This window comes from Gallus gallus (genome assembly GCF_016699485.2).
Source record: "Gallus gallus isolate bGalGal1 chromosome 35 unlocalized genomic scaffold, bGalGal1.mat.broiler.GRCg7b 35_unloc1, whole genome shotgun sequence".
Classification (NCBI taxonomy): Eukaryota; Metazoa; Chordata; class Aves; order Galliformes; family Phasianidae; genus Gallus; species Gallus gallus.
Window position 1 is genome coordinate 53106 of NW_024095956.1, and position 16778 is coordinate 69883.

A 16778-nucleotide genomic window follows, 5' to 3' on the forward strand; every position below is an offset into this window, starting at 1 on the left:
AAGGGGTTGGGGTTGGGGGTCCCCCTGACGCCATCTTGTTGAGATTTGGGGTCCCCTTGACGCCATCTTGGTGGCATTCGGGGTCCCCTTGGCTCCATCTTGGTAGGATTTGGGGTCCCCTTGACTCCATCTTAATGACATTTGGGGTCCCCTTGACGCCATCTTGGAGGGATTTGGGGTCCCCTTGACTCCATCTTGGCAGCATTTGGGGTTTGGGGTCCCCTTGACTCCGTCTTGGTGAGATTTGGGGTCCCCTTGACTCCATCTTGGTAGGATTTGGGGTCCCCTTGACTCCATCTTGGCAGCATTTGGGGTTTGGGGTCCCCTTGACTCCGTCTTGGTGGGGTTTGGGGTCCCCTTGACTCCGTCTTGGTGGGGTTTGGGGTCCCCTTGACGCCATCTTGTTGAGATTTGGGGTCCCCTTGACGCCATCTTGGTGGCATTTGGGGTCCCATTGACTCCATCTTGGTCGGATTTGGGGTCCCCTTGACTCCATCTTGGTGGGATTTGGGGGTTGGGGTGCATGGGTCGCTGACACCTGCATCATCTTCGACTCCGACTGGAACCCCCAAAACGACCTCCAGGTTGGGGGGCACGCGGGTCGCGTGTCTGTGGGACGGGGGGGGTTGGGGTCCTTCTCAAAGGGGTTGGGGTTGGCGGTCCAGGGGGCGCCATCTTGTTGAGGTTTGGGGTCCCCTTGACTCCATCTTGGTGGGATTTGGGGTCCCCTTGACTCCATCTTGGTGGGATTTGGGGTCCCCTTGACGCCATCTTGGAGGGGTTTGGGGTCCCCTTGACTCCATCTTGGCGGCATTTGGGGTTTGGGGTCCCCTTGACTCCATCTTGGTGGGATTTGGGGTCCCCTTGACGCCATCTTGCTGAGATTTAGGGTCCCATTGACACCATCTTGGTGGGATTTGGGGTCCCATTGACTCCATCTTGGTGGGATTTGGGGTGTCCTTGATGCCATCTTGGTGAGATTTGGGGTTCCCTTGATACCATCTTGGTAGGATTTGGGGTCCCCTTGACTCCATCTTGTTGAGATTTGGGGTCTCCTTGACACCATCTTGGTGGGATTTGGGGTTTGGGGTGCATGGGTCGCCGACACCTGCATCATCTTCGACTCCGACTGGAACCCCCAAAACGACCTCCAGGTTGGGGGGCACGCGGGGCGCGTGTCTGTGGGACGGGGGGGTTGGGGTCCTTCTCAAAGGGGTTGGGGTTGGGGGTCCCCTTGACGCCATCTTGGTAGGATTTGGGGTCCCCTTGACTCCATCTTAATGACATTTGGGGTCCCCTTGACGCCATCTTGGAGGGGTTTGGGGTCCCCTTGACTCCATCTTGGCGGCATTTGGGGTTTGGGGTCCCCTTGACTCCATCTTGGTGGGATTTGGGGTCCCCTTGACGCCATCTTGCTGAGATTTAGGGTCCCATTGACACCATCTTGGTGGGATTTGGGGTCCCATTGACTCCATCTTGGTGGGATTTGGGGTGTCCTTGATGCCATCTTGCTGAGATTTGGGGTTCCCTTGATACCATCTTGGTAGGATTTGGGGTCCCCTTGACTCCGTCTTGGTGGGATTTGTGGTCCCCTTGACTCCATCTTGGTCGGATTTGGGGTCCCCTTGACTCCATCTTGCTGGGATTTGGGGGTTGGGGTGCATGGGTCGCCGACACCTGCATCATCTTCGACTCCGACTGGAACCCCCAAAACGACCTCCAGGTTGGGGGGCACGCGGGTCGCGTGTCTGTGGGACGGGGGGGTTGGGGTTTGGGGGTCCCCTTGACGCCATCTTGGTGGGGGTTGGGGTCCCATTGACTCCATCTTGGAGGGGTTTGGGGTCCCTTTGATACCATCTTGATGAGATTTGGGGTCCCTTTGACACCATCTTGGTGGGATTTGGGGTTTGGGGTCCCCTTGACTCCGTCTTGGTGGGATTTGGGGTCCCCTTGACGCCATCTTGGAGGCATTTGGTGTTTGGGGTCCCCTTGACACCACCTTGGTGGGGTTTGGGGTCCCATTGACTCCATCTTGGAGGGGTTTGGGGTCCCCTTGACGCCATCTTGATGAGATTTGGGGACCCCTTGACTCCATCTTGGCGGCATTTGAGGTTTGGGGTCCCCTTGACTCCGTCTTGGTAGGATTTGGGGGTCCCCTTGACTCCATCTTGGTGGGATTTGGGGTTTGGGGTCCCCTTGACTCCATCTGGGTGGCATTTGGGGTTTGGGGTCCCCTTGACTCCATCTTGGTCGGATTTGGGGTCCCCTTGGCTCCATCTTGGCAGCATTTGGGGTTTGGGGTCCCCTTGACACCACCTTGGTGGGGTTTGGGGTCCTCTTGACGCCATCTTGGTAGGATTTGGGGTCCCCTTGACTCTGTCTTGGTGAGATTTGGGGTCCCCTTGACTCCATCTTGGTGGGATTTGGGGGTTGGGGTGCATGGGTCGCCGACACCTGCATCATCTTCGACTCCGACTGGAACCCCCAAAACGACCTCCAGGTTGGGGGGGACGCGGGGCGCGTGTCTGTGGGACGGGGGGGGTTGGGGTCCTTCTCAAAGGGGTTGGGGTTGGGGGTCCCCCTGACGCCATCTTGTTGAGATTTGGGGTCCCCTTGACGCCATCTTGGTGGCATTCGGGGTCCCCTTGGCTCCATCTTGGTAGGATTTGGGGTCCCCTTGACTCCATCTTAATGACATTTGGGGTCCCCTTGACGCCATCTTGGAGGGATTTGGGGTCCCCTTGACTCCATCTTGGCAGCATTTGGGGTTTGGGGTCCCCTTGACTCCGTCTTGGTGAGATTTGGGGTCCCCTTGACTCCATCTTGGTAGGATTTGGGGTCCCCTTGACTCCATCTTGGCAGCATTTGGGGTTTGGGGTCCCCTTGACTCCGTCTTGGTGGGGTTTGGGGTCCCCTTGACTCCGTCTTGGTGGGGTTTGGGGTCCCCTTGACGCCATCTTGTTGAGATTTGGGGTCCCCTTGACGCCATCTTGGTGGCATTTGGGGTCCCATTGACTCCATCTTGGTCGGATTTGGGGTCCCCTTGACTCCATCTTGGTGGGATTTGGGGGTTGGGGTGCATGGGTCGCTGACACCTGCATCATCTTCGACTCCGACTGGAACCCCCAAAACGACCTCCAGGTTGGGGGGCACGCGGGGCGCGTGTCTGTGGGACGGGGGGGGTTGGGGTTTGGGGGTCCCCTTGACGCCATCTTGGTAGGATTTGGGGTCCCTTTGATACCATCTTGATGAGATTTGGGGTCCCTTTGACACCATCTTGGTGGGATTTGGGGTTTGGGGTCCCCTTGACGCCATCTTGGTGGGATTTGGGGTCCCCTTGACGCCATCTTGCTGAGATTTAGGGTCCCCTTGACACCATCTTGGTAGGATTTGAGGTGTCCTTGACTCCGTCTTGTTGAGATTTGGGGTCCCCTTGACGCCATCTTGGTGGCATTTGGGGTTTGGGGTCCCCTTGACGCTGTCTTGGTGGGATTTGGGGTCCCCTTGACTCCATCTTGGCGGCATTTGGGGTTTGGGGTCCCCTTGACTCCGTCTTGGTGGGATTTGGGGTCCCCTTGACTCCGTCTTGGTGCGATTTGGGGTCCCCTTGACGCCATCTTGTTCAGATTTGGGGTCCCCTTGACTCCATCTTTGTGGGATTTGGGGTCCCCTTGACTCCATCTTGTTGAGATTTGGGGTCTCCTTGACGCCATTTAGGTGGGATTTGGGGTCCCCTTGATACCATCTTGGTGGGGTTTGGGGTCCCATTGGCTCCATCTTGGTGGGATTTGGGGGTTGGGGTGCATGGGTCGCCGACACCTGCATCATCTTCGACTCCGACTGGAACCCCCAAAACGACCTCCAGGTTGGGGGGGACGCGGGGCGCGTGTCTGTGGGACGGGGGGGTTGGGGTCCTTCTCAAAGGGGTTGGGGTTGGGGGTCCCCCTGACGCCATCTTGTTGAGATTTGGGGTCCCCTTGACGCCATCTTGGTGGCATTCGGGGTCCCCTTGGCTCCATCTTGGTAGGATTTGGGGTCCCCTTGACTCCATCTTAATGACATTTGGGGTCCCCTTGACGCCATCTTGGAGGGATTTGGGGTCCCCTTGACTCCATCTTGGCAGCATTTGGGGTTTGGGGTCCCCTTGACTCCGTCTTGGTGAGATTTGGGGTCCCCTTGACTCCATCTTGGTAGGATTTGGGGTCCCCTTGACTCCATCTTGTTGAGATTTGGGGTCTCCTTGACACCATCTTGGTGGGATTTGGGGTTTGGGGTGCATGGGTCGCCGACACCTGCATCATCTTCGACTCCGACTGGAACCCCCAAAACGACCTCCAGGTTGGGGGGCACGCGGGGCGCGTGTCTGTGGGACGGGGGGGTTGGGGTCCTTCTCAAAGGGGTTGGGGTTGGGGGTCCCCTTGACGCCATCTTGGTAGGATTTGGGGTCCCCTTGACTCCATCTTAATGACATTTGGGGTCCCCTTGACGCCATCTTGGAGGGGTTTGGGGTCCCCTTGACTCCATCTTGGCGGCATTTGGGGTTTGGGGTCCCCTTGACTCCATCTTGGTGGGATTTGGGGTCCCCTTGACGCCATCTTGCTGAGATTTAGGGTCCCATTGACACCATCTTGGTGGGATTTGGGGTCCCATTGACTCCATCTTGGTGGGATTTGGGGTGTCCTTGATGCCATCTTGGTGAGATTTGGGGTTCCCTTGATACCATCTTGGTAGGATTTGGGGTCCCCTTGACTCCATCTTGTTGAGATTTGGGGTCTCCTTGACACCATCTTGGTGGGATTTGGGGTTTGGGGTGCATGGGTCGCCGACACCTGCATCATCTTCGACTCCGACTGGAACCCCCAAAACGACCTCCAGGTTGGGGGGCACGCGGGGCGCGTGTCTGTGGGACGGGGGGGTTGGGGTCCTTCTCAAAGGGGTTGGGGTTGGGGGTCCCCTTGACGCCATCTTGGTAGGATTTGGGGTCCCCTTGACTCCATCTTAATGACATTTGGGGTCCCCTTGACGCCATCTTGGAGGGGTTTGGGGTCCCCTTGACTCCATCTTGGCGGCATTTGGGGTTTGGGGTCCCCTTGACTCCATCTTGGTGGGATTTGGGGTCCCCTTGACGCCATCTTGCTGAGATTTAGGGTCCCATTGACACCATCTTGGTGGGATTTGGGGTCCCATTGACTCCATCTTGGTGGGATTTGGGGTGTCCTTGATGCCATCTTGCTGAGATTTGGGGTTCCCTTGATACCATCTTGGTAGGATTTGGGGTCCCCTTGACTCCGTCTTGGTGGGATTTGTGGTCCCCTTGACTCCATCTTGGTCGGATTTGGGGTCCCCTTGACTCCATCTTGCTGGGATTTGGGGGTTGGGGTGCATGGGTCGCCGACACCTGCATCATCTTCGACTCCGACTGGAACCCCCAAAACGACCTCCAGGTTGGGGGGCACGCGGGTCGCGTGTCTGTGGGACGGGGGGGTTGGGGTTTGGGGGTCCCCTTGACGCCATCTTGGTGGGGGTTGGGGTCCCATTGACTCCATCTTGGAGGGGTTTGGGGTCCCTTTGATACCATCTTGATGAGATTTGGGGTCCCTTTGACACCATCTTGGTGGGATTTGGGGTTTGGGGTCCCCTTGACTCCGTCTTGGTGGGATTTGGGGTCCCCTTGACGCCATCTTGGAGGCATTTGGTGTTTGGGGTCCCCTTGACACCACCTTGGTGGGGTTTGGGGTCCCATTGACTCCATCTTGGAGGGGTTTGGGGTCCCCTTGACGCCATCTTGATGAGATTTGGGGACCCCTTGACTCCATCTTGGCGGCATTTGAGGTTTGGGGTCCCCTTGACTCCGTCTTGGTAGGATTTGGGGGTCCCCTTGACTCCATCTTGGTGGGATTTGGGGTTTGGGGTCCCCTTGACTCCATCTGGGTGGCATTTGGGGTTTGGGGTCCCCTTGACTCCATCTTGGTCGGATTTGGGGTCCCCTTGGCTCCATCTTGGCAGCATTTGGGGTTTGGGGTCCCCTTGACACCACCTTGGTGGGGTTTGGGGTCCTCTTGACGCCATCTTGGTAGGATTTGGGGTCCCCTTGACTCTGTCTTGGTGAGATTTGGGGTCCCCTTGACTCCATCTTGGTGGGATTTGGGGGTTGGGGTGCATGGGTCGCCGACACCTGCATCATCTTCGACTCCGACTGGAACCCCCAAAACGACCTCCAGGTTGGGGGGGACGCGGGGCGCGTGTCTGTGGGACGGGGGGGGTTGGGGTCCTTCTCAAAGGGGTTGGGGTTGGGGGTCCCCCTGACGCCATCTTGTTGAGATTTGGGGTCCCCTTGACGCCATCTTGGTGGCATTCGGGGTCCCCTTGGCTCCATCTTGGTAGGATTTGGGGTCCCCTTGACTCCATCTTAATGACATTTGGGGTCCCCTTGACGCCATCTTGGAGGGATTTGGGGTCCCCTTGACTCCATCTTGGCAGCATTTGGGGTTTGGGGTCCCCTTGACTCCGTCTTGGTGAGATTTGGGGTCCCCTTGACTCCATCTTGGTAGGATTTGGGGTCCCCTTGACTCCATCTTGGCAGCATTTGGGGTTTGGGGTCCCCTTGACTCCGTCTTGGTGGGGTTTGGGGTCCCCTTGACTCCGTCTTGGTGGGGTTTGGGGTCCCCTTGACGCCATCTTGTTGAGATTTGGGGTCCCCTTGACGCCATCTTGGTGGCATTTGGGGTCCCATTGACTCCATCTTGGTCGGATTTGGGGTCCCCTTGACTCCATCTTGGTGGGATTTGGGGGTTGGGGTGCATGGGTCGCTGACACCTGCATCATCTTCGACTCCGACTGGAACCCCCAAAACGACCTCCAGGTTGGGGGGCACGCGGGGCGCGTGTCTGTGGGACGGGGGGGTTGGGGTTTGGGGGTCCCCTTGACGCCATCTTGGTAGGATTTGGGGTCCCTTTGATACCATCTTGATGAGATTTGGGGTCCCTTTGACACCATCTTGGTGGGATTTGGGGTTTGGGGTCCCCTTGACGCCATCTTGGTGGGATTTGGGGTCCCCTTGACGCCATCTTGCTGAGATTTAGGGTCCCCTTGACACCATCTTGGTAGGATTTGAGGTGTCCTTGACTCCGTCTTGTTGAGATTTGGGGTCCCCTTGACGCCATCTTGGTGGCATTTGGGGTTTGGGGTCCCCTTGACGCTGTCTTGGTGGGATTTGGGGTCCCCTTGACTCCATCTTGGCGGCATTTGGGGTTTGGGGTCCCCTTGACTCCGTCTTGGTGGGATTTGGGGTCCCCTTGACTCCGTCTTGGTGCGATTTGGGGTCCCCTTGACGCCATCTTGTTCAGATTTGGGGTCCCCTTGACTCCATCTTTGTGGGATTTGGGGTCCCCTTGACTCCATCTTGTTGAGATTTGGGGTCTCCTTGACGCCATTTAGGTGGGATTTGGGGTCCCCTTGATACCATCTTGGTGGGGTTTGGGGTCCCATTGGCTCCATCTTGGTGGGATTTGGGGGTTGGGGTGCATGGGTCGCCGACACCTGCATCATCTTCGACTCCGACTGGAACCCCCAAAACGACCTCCAGGTTGGGGGGGACGCGGGGCGCGTGTCTGTGGGACGGGGGGGTTGGGGTCCTTCTCAAAGGGGTTGGGGTTGGGGGTCCCCCTGACGCCATCTTGTTGAGATTTGGGGTCCCCTTGACGCCATCTTGGTGGCATTCGGGGTCCCCTTGGCTCCATCTTGGTAGGATTTGGGGTCCCCTTGACTCCATCTTAATGACATTTGGGGTCCCCTTGACGCCATCTTGGAGGGATTTGGGGTCCCCTTGACTCCATCTTGGCAGCATTTGGGGTTTGGGGTCCCCTTGACTCCGTCTTGGTGAGATTTGGGGTCCCCTTGACTCCATCTTGGTAGGATTTGGGGTCCCCTTGACTCCATCTTGGCAGCATTTGGGGTTTGGGGTCCCCTTGACTCCGTCTTGGTGGGGTTTGGGGTCCCCTTGACTCCGTCTTGGTGGGGTTTGGGGTCCCCTTGACGCCATCTTGTTGAGATTTGGGGTCCCCTTGACGCCATCTTGGTGGCATTTGGGGTCCCATTGACTCCATCTTGGTCGGATTTGGGGTCCCCTTGACTCCATCTTGGTGGGATTTGGGGGTTGGGGTGCATGGGTCGCTGACACCTGCATCATCTTCGACTCCGACTGGAACCCCCAAAACGACCTCCAGGTTGGGGGGCACGCGGGGCGCGTGTCTGTGGGACGGGGGGGTTGGGGTTTGGGGGTCCCCTTGACGCCATCTTGGTAGGATTTGGGGTCCCTTTGATACCATCTTGATGATATTTGGGGTCCCTTTGACACCATCTTGGTGGGATTTGGGGTTTGGGGTCCCCTTGACGCCATCTTGGTGGGATTTGGGGTCCCCTTGACGCCATCTTGCTGAGATTTAGGGTCCCCTTGACACCATCTTGGTAGGATTTGAGGTGTCCTTGACTCCGTCTTGTTGAGATTTGGGGTCCCCTTGACGCCATCTTGGTGGCATTTGGGGTTTGGGGTCCCCTTGACGCTGTCTTGGTGGGATTTGGGGTCCCCTTGACTCCATCTTGGCGGCATTTGGGGTTTGGGGTCCCCTTGACTCCGTCTTGGTGGGATTTGGGGTCCCCTTGACTCCGTCTTGGTGCGATTTGGGGTCCCCTTGACGCCATCTTGTTCAGATTTGGGGTCCCCTTGACTCCATCTTTGTGGGATTTGGGGTCCCCTTGACTCCATCTTGTTGAGATTTGGGGTCTCCTTGACGCCATTTAGGTGGGATTTGGGGTCCCCTTGATACCATCTTGGTGGGGTTTGGGGTCCCATTGGCTCCATCTTGGTGGGATTTGGGGTTTGGGGTGCATGGGTCGCCGACACCTGCATCATCTTCGACTCCGACTGGAACCCCCAAAACGACCTCCAGGTTGGGGGGGACGCGGGGCGCGTGTCTGTGGGACGGGGGGGTTGGGGTCCTTCTCAAAGGGGTTGGGGTTTGGGGTCCCCTTGACTCCATCTTGCTGACATTTGGGGTCCCCTTGACGCCATCTTGGTGGGATTTGGGGTTTGGTGCCCCATTGACCCCAAATCAATGGGATTTCGGCTTTGGGACCCCACAGCCCCCCCTTTAATGTGCTTTGGTGCCCCACTGACCCCAAATCAATGGGATTTTGGTATTGGGGGCCCCCACTTTGTGCTTTGGTGCCCCATTGACCCCATCTCAATGGGATTTTGGTGCCCCATTGACCCCAAATCAATGGGATTTTGGTATTGGGGCCCCCTTTAATGGGATTTTGGTGCCCCATTGACCCCAAATCAATGGGATTTTGACATTGGGGCCCCACAGCCCCCCCTTGGCCGTAACTTTGTTGCCCCATTGACCCCAAATCAATGGGATTTTGGCTTTGGGACCCTACAGCCCCCACTTTGATGGGATTTTGGTGCCCCATTGACCCCAAATCAATGGGATTTTGGTGCCCCATTGACCCCAAATCAATGGGATTTTGGCTTTAGGGCCCCACAGCCCCCACTTTGATGGGATTTTGGTGCCCATTGACTCCAAATCAATGGGATTTTGGTATTGGGGCCCCCCTTTAACGGGTTTTTGGTGCCCCATTGGCCCCAAATCAATGGGATTTTGGCTTTAGGGCCCCACAGCCCCCACTTTGATGGGATTTTGGTGCCCCATTGACCCCAAATCAATGGGATTTTGGCTTTGGGGCCCCACGGACCCGCCTTTAATGAGCTTTTGGTGCCCCATTGACCCCAAATCAATGGGATTTTGACATTGGGGCCCCACAGCCCCCCCTTTAATGTGCTTTGGTGCCCCATTTACCCCAAATCAATGGGATTTTGTTACCCCATTGACCCCAAATCAATGGGATTTTGACATTGGGGCCCCACAGCCCCCCCTTTAATGTGCTTTGGTGCCCCATTGACTCCAAATCAATGGGATTTTGGTGCCCCATTGACCCCAAATCAATGGGATTTTGGCTTTAGGGCCCCCCTTTAATGCGTTTTGATGCCCCATTGGCCCCAAATCAATGGGATTTTGACATTGGGACCCCACAGCCCCCCCTTTAATGTGCTTTGGTGCCCCACTGACCCCAAATCAATGGGATTTTGGTATTGGGGCCCCACTTTGTGCTTTGGTGCCCCATTGACCCCAAATCAATGGGATTTTGGTGCCCCATTGACCCCAAATCAATGGGATTTTGGCTTTAGGGCCCCACAGCCCCCACTTTGATGGGATTTTGGTGCCCCATTGACCCCAAATCAATGGGATTTTGGCTTTGGGGCCCCCCTTTAATGGGATTTTGGTGCCCCATTGACCCCAAATCAATGGGATTTCGGCTTTGGGACCCCACAGCCCCCCCTTTAATGAGCTTTTGGTGCCCCATTGACTCCAAATCAATGGGATTTTGGTGCCCCATTGGCCCCAAATCAATGGGATTTTGGCTTTGGGACCCCACAGCCCCCCCTTTAAATGTGCTTTGGTGCCCCACTGACGCCATCTTAATGGGATTTTGTAAGCACAAAGGGTCGGCTTTGAGGGGTCCCCCCTCACCCTACCCCCCTTTGCCCCCCCCTTTGCCCCCCTTTGCCCCCCCTTTGCCCCCCCTTTCCCCCCCCTTTCCCCCCTTTCCCCCCTTTCCCCCCTTTCCCCCCCTTTCCCCCCTTTGCCCCTTTTTGACCCCTTTGACCCCTTTCTCCCCCCTTTCTCCCCCCTTTCTCCCCCCTTTCTCCCCCCTTTCTCCCCCCTTTCTCCCCCCTTTGCCCCCCTTTGCCCCCTTTGCCCCCCTTTGACCCCTTTGACCCCTTTCCCCCCCTTTCCCCCCCTTTCCCCCCCTTTCCCCCCCTTTCCCCCCCTTTCCCCCCCTTTCCCCCCCTTTCCCCCCCTCTGCCCCCCCCTTTGTCCCCCCCCTTTGTCCCCCCCCTTTGTCCCCCCCCTTTGTCCCCCCCCTTTGTCCCCCCCTTTGTCCCCCCCCTTGTCCCCCCTTGTCCCCCCTTGTCCCCCCTTGTCCCCCCCCTTTCCCCCCCCTTTCCCCCCCCTTTGTCCCCCCTTTGTCCCCCCCTTTGCCCCCCCTTTGCCCCCCCTTTGCCCCCCTTTGCCCCCCTTTGCCCCCCCTTTGCCCCCCCTTTGTCCCCCTTTCCCCCCCCTTTCCCCCCCTTTCCCCCCCCTTTCCCCCCCCTTTCCCCCCCCTTTCCCCCCCCTTTCCCCCCCCTTCGCCCCCCCTTCGCCCCCCTTCGCCCCCCCTTCGCCCCCCCTTCGCCCCCCCTTTTCCCCCCCTTTTCCCCCCCTTTCCCCCCCTTTGCCCCCACCTTTGCCCCCCTTTGCCCCCCTTTCCCCCCTTTCCCCCCCTTCGCCCCCCCCTTCGCCCCCCTTCCCCCCCCCTTTATCCCCCCCCTTTACCCCCCTTTCCCCCCCTTTCCCCCCCTTTCCCCCCCCTTTCCCCCCCCTTTCCCCCCCTTTCCCCCTCTTTTCCCCCCCTCGCCCCCCCTTACCCCCCCCTTACCCCCCCCTTACCCCCCCTTTGCCCCCCCTTTGCCCCTTTGCCCCCCTTTGCCCCCCCTTTCCCCCCCTTTCCCCCCCTTTCCCCCCCTTTCCCCCCCCTTTCCCCCCCCTTTGCCCCCCTTTGCCCCCCCTTTCCCCCCCTTCCCCCCCCCCTTCCCCCCCCCTTCCCCCCCCCTTCCCCCCCCCTTCCCCCCCCCCTTCCCCCCCCCCTTCCCCCCCCCCTTTACCCCCCCCTTTCCCCCCCTTTCCCCCCCTTTCCCCCCCTTTGCTCCCCTTTGCCCCCCTTTGCCCCCCCTTTCCCCCCTTCCCCCCCTTTCCCCCCTTCCCCCCCTTCCCCCCCTTCCCCCCCTTCCCCCCTTTCCCCCCTTCCCCCCCTTCCCCCCCTTTCCCCCCCTTTCCCCCCCTTGCCCCCCCTTGCCCCCCCTTGCCCCCCCTTGCCCCCCCTTGCCCCCCCTTTCTCCCCCCTTTCTCCCCCCTTTCCCCCCCATTCCCCCCCTTTCCCCCCCTTTCCCCCCCTTTGTCCCCCCCTTTCCCCCCCTTTCCCCCCCTTTCCCCCCCTTTCCCCCCCTTTCCGCCCCTTTCCCCCCCTTTCCCCCCCTTTCCCCCCCCTTTCCCCCCCTTTCCCCCCCTTTCCCCCCCCTTTCCCCCCTCTTTCCCCCCTCTTTCCCCCCTCTTTCCCCCACTTTCCCCCCTTTGCCCCCCCTTTGCCCCCCTTTGCCCCCCTTTGCCCCCCCTTTCCCCCCCTTTGCCCCCCCTTTGCCCCCCTTTGCCCCCTTTGACCCCCCCTTTGACCCCTTTGCCCCCCTTTGCCCCCCTTTTCTCCCCCTTTCCCCCCCTTTCCCCCCCTTTCCCCCCCTTTCCCCCCCCTTTCCCCCCCCTTTGCCCCCCTTCCCCCCCCTTTGCCCCCCTTCCCCCCCCTTTCCCCCCCCTTCCCCCCCCCCTTTCCCCCCCTTTCCCCCCCTTTCCCCCCTTTCCCCCCCCTTTGCCCCCCTTTGCCCCCCTTTGCCCCCCTTTGCCCCCCTTTCCCCCCCCTTTGCCCCCCCTTTCCCCCTCATTGTCCCCCTTTGCCCCCCCTTTGCCCCCCCTTTGCCCCCCCTTTGCCCCCCTTTGCCCCCCTTTGCCCCCCCTTCCCCCCCCCTTCCCCCCCCCTTTCCCCCCCTTTCCCCCCCCTTTGTCCCCCCCTTTCCCCCCTTTCCCCCCCTTTGCCCCCCCTTCCCCCCCCTTTGCCCCCTTTGCCCCCCTTACCCCCCCCTTTGCCCCCCTTTAGGCCCAGGCTCGCTGCCACCGCATCGGGCAGAGCAAAGCGGTGAAGGTTTACCGCCTGATCACGCGCAACTCATACGAGAGGGAGATGTTCGACAAAGCCAGCCTGAAGCTGGGCCTGGACAAAGCCGTGCTGCAGTCCATGAGCGGAAGGGAGGGGAACATCGCCGGGGTGAGCTGGAGGGATCCCCTGGGATAAGCTGGGGGGGGGGAGGTGGGGTTTGTGGGGTCGGTGGGGTCGGTGGGGTGGTAAGAGGCAGTAGTTGGGGTTTTTGGTGAGAAATGGGGTGTGGATACCCAATAGTTGGGGTTTGTGGGGTCGGTGGGGTGGGAAGAGGCAGTAGTTGGGGTGGGAAGAGGCAGTAGTTGGGGTGGGAAGAGGCAGTAGTTGGGGTTTATGGGGTCGGTGGGGTGTGGACACCCAATAGTTGGGGTTTTTGGTGAGAAATGGGGTGTGGAGACCCAATAGTTGGGGTTTATGGGGTCGGTGGGGTGGGAAGAGGCAGTAGTTGGGGTGGGAAGAGGCAATAGTTGGGGTGGGAAGAGGCAATAGTTGGGGTTTGTGGGGTCGGTGGGGTGGGAAGAGGCAGTAGGTGGGGTGGGAAGAGGCAGTAGTTGGGGTTTATGGGGTCGGTGGGGTGGGAAGAGGCAATAGTTGGGGTGAGCTGTGAGAAATGGGGTGTGGAGACCCAATATTTGGGGTTTTGGGTGAGAAATGGGGAGGGAAGAGAGAAGAGTTAGGGTTTATGGGGTCGGTGGGGTGGGAAGAGGCAATAGTTGGGGTTTTCCAGGAGGAATGGGGTGTGAAGACCCAATATTTGGGGTTTTCAAGGAGGAATGGGGTGTGGAGACCCAATAGTTGGGGTTTTTGGTGAGAAATGGGGTGTGGAGACCCAATAGTTGGGGTTTATGGGGTCGGTGGGGTGGGAAGAGGCAGTAGTTGGGGTGGGAAGAGGCAATAGTTGGGGTTTATGGGGTCATTGGGGTGGGAAGAGGTAATAGTTGGGGTGGGAAGAGGCAATAGTTGGGGTTTATGGGGTTGGTGGGGTGGGAAGAGGCAATAGGCGGGGTTTATGGGGTCGGTGGGGTGGGAAGAGGCGATAGTTGGGGTGGGAAGAGGCAGTAGTTGGGGTTTATGGGGTCGGTGGGGTGGGAAGAGGCAGTAGTTGGGGTTTATGGGGTCGGTGGGGTGGGAAGAGGCAGTAGTTGGGGTTTATGGGGTCGGTGGGGTGGGAAGAGGCAGTAGTGGGGGTTTATGGGGTCGGTGGGGTGGGAAGAGGTAATAGGTGGGGTGAGCCGTGAGAAATGGGGTGGGAAGAGGCAGTAGTTGGGGTGGGAAGAGGCAATAGTTGGGGTTTATGGGGTCATTGGGGTGGGAAGAGGTAATAGTTGGGGTGGGAAGAGGCAATAGTTGGGGTTTATGGGGTTGGTGGGGTGGGAAGAGGCAATAGGCGGGGTTTATGGGGTCGGTGGGGTGGGAAGAGGCGATAGTTGGGGTGGGAAGAGGCAGTAGTTGGGGTGAGCCGTGAGAAATGGGGTGGGAAGAGGCAGTAGTTGGGGTTTATGGGGTCGGTGGGGTGGGAAGAGGTAATAGGCGGGGTTTATGGGGTCATTGGGGTGGGAAGAGGCAATAGGTGGGGTTTTCAAGGAGGGATGGGGTGTGGAGACCCAATAGTTGGGGTTTATGGGGTCGGTGGGGTGGGAGGAGGCAGTAGTTGGGGTGGGAAGAGGCAATAGTTGGGGTGGGAAGAGGCAATAGTTGGGGTTTATGGGGTCGGTGGGATGGGAAGAGGCAATAGGTGGGGTTTATGGGGTCGGTGGGGTGGGAAGAGGCAGTAGTTGGGGTGGGAAGAGGCAATAGTTGGGGTGAGAAGAGGCAATAGTTGGGTTTTATGGGGTCGGTGGGGTGGGAAGAGGCAATAGTTGGGGTTTATGGGGTCGGTGGGGTGGGAAGAGGCAGTAGTTGGGGTTTATGGGGTCGGTGGGGTGGGAAGAGGCAATAGTTGGGGTTTATGGGGTCGGTGGGGTGGGAAGAGGCAATAGTTGGGGTGAGCCGTGAGAAATGGGGTGGGAAGAGACAATGTTTGGGGTTTTTGGTGAGAAATGGGGAGTGGAGACCCAATAGTTGGGGTTTATGGGGTCGGTGGGGTGGGAAGAGGCAGTAGTTGGGGTGGGAAGAGGCAGTAGTTGGGGTTTATGGGGTCGGTGGGGTGGGAAGAGGCAATAGGTGGGGTTTATGGGGTCGGTGGGGTGGGAAGAGGCAGTAGTTGGGGTGGGAAGAGGCAGTAGTTGGGGTTTATGGGGTCGGTGGGGTGGGAAGAGGCAATAGTTGGGGTTTTTGGTGAGAAATGGGGTGTGGAGACCCAATAGTTGGGGTTTATGGGGTCGGTGGGGTGGGAAGAGGCAGTAGTTGGGATGGGAAGAGGCAATAGGTGGGGTTTATGGGGTCAGTGGGGTGGGAAGAGGCAATAGTTGGGGTGGGAAGAGGCAGTAGTTGGGGTTTATGGGGTCAGTGGGGTGGGAAGAGGCAATAGGTGGGGTTTATGGGGTCGGTGGGGTGGGAAGAGGCAGTAGTTGGGGTTTATGGGGTCGGTGGGGTGGGAAGAGGCAATAGTTGGGGTTTTTGGTGAGAAATGGGGTGTGGAGACCCAATAGTTGGGGTTTATGGGGTCGGTGGGGTGGGAAGAGGCAGTAGTTGGGATGGGAAGAGGCAATAGTTGGGGTGGGAAGAGGCAATAGTTGGGGTTTATGGGGTCGGTGGGGTGGGAAGAGGCAGTAGTTGGGGTTTTTGGTGAGAAATGGGGTGTGGAGACCCAATAGTTGGGGTTTATGGGGTCGGTGGGGTGGGAAGAGGCAATAGTTGGGGTTTATGGGGTCGGTAGGGTGGGAAGAGGCAATAGTTGGGGTGGGAAGAGGCAGTAGTTGGGGTGGGAAGAGGCAGTGGTTGGAGTTTATGGGGTCAGTGGGGTGGGAAGAGGCAATAGTTGGGGTGGGAAGAGGCAGTAGTTGGGGTGAGCCGTGAGAAATGGGGTGGGAAGAGGCAGTAGTTGGGGTTTATGGGGTCGGTGGGGTGGGAAGAGGCAATAGTTGGGGTTTATGGGGTCGGTGGGGTGGGAAGAGGCATTAGTTGGGGTGGGAAGAGGCAATAGTTGGGGTTTATGGGGTCGGTGGGGTGGGAAGAGGCAATAGTTGGGGTTTATGGGGTCGGTGGGTTGGGAAGAGGCAGTAGTTGGGGTGGGAAGAGGCAGTAGTTGGGGTTTATGGGGTCGGTGGGGTGGGAAGAGGTAATAGTTGGGGTGGGAAGAGGCAATAGTTGGGGTTTATGGGGTCGGTGGGGTGGGAAGAGGCGATAGTTGGGGTGGGAAGAGGCAGTAGTTGGGGTGGGAAGAGGCAGTGGTTGGGGTTTATGGGGTCAGTGGGGTGGGAAGAGGCAGTAGTTGGGGTGGGAAGAGGCAGTAGTTGGGGTGAGCCGTGAGAAATGGGGTGGGAAGAGGCAGTAGTTGGGGTTTATGGGGTCGGTGGGGTGGGAAGAGGCAGTAGTGGGGGTGGGAAGAGGCAATAGTTGGGGTTTATGGGGTCGGTGGGTTGGGAAGAGGCAATAGTTGGGGTGGGAAGAGGCAGTAGTTGGGGTTTATGGGGTCGGTGGGGTGGGAAGAGGCAATAGGTGGGGTTTATGGGGTCGGTGGGGTGGGAAGAGGCAATAGGTGGGGTTTATGGGGTCGGTGGGGTGGGAAGAGGCAATAGGTGGGGTTTATGGGGTCGGTGGGGTGGGAAGAGGCAGTAGTTGGGGTGGGAAGAGGCAATAGTTGGGGTTTTTGGTGAGAAATGGGGTGTGGAGACCCAATAGTTGGGGTTTATGGGGTTGGTGGGGTGGGAAGAGGCAATAGTTGGGGTGGGAAGAGGCAATAGTTGGGGTGGGAAGAGACAATAGTTGGGGTTTATGGGGTCGGTGGGGTGGGAAGAGGCAGTAGTTGGGAT

At 58.9% G+C, this 16778-nt stretch overlaps 1 protein-coding gene across 1 annotated transcript in view; it reads left to right on the forward strand.

Moving 5' to 3' along the window:
- LOC100857358 (chromodomain-helicase-DNA-binding protein 8-like) overlaps window positions 1–16778 on the forward strand; it is a 129196-nt gene that overhangs the window by 42804 nt on the left and 69614 nt on the right. The window contains exon 19 of the mRNA XM_046906033.1: window positions 12805–12972. Within this exon, the coding sequence (XP_046761989.1) occupies window positions 12805–12972 (168 nt within the window). The remainder of the gene's footprint in view (window positions 1–12804; window positions 12973–16778) is intronic.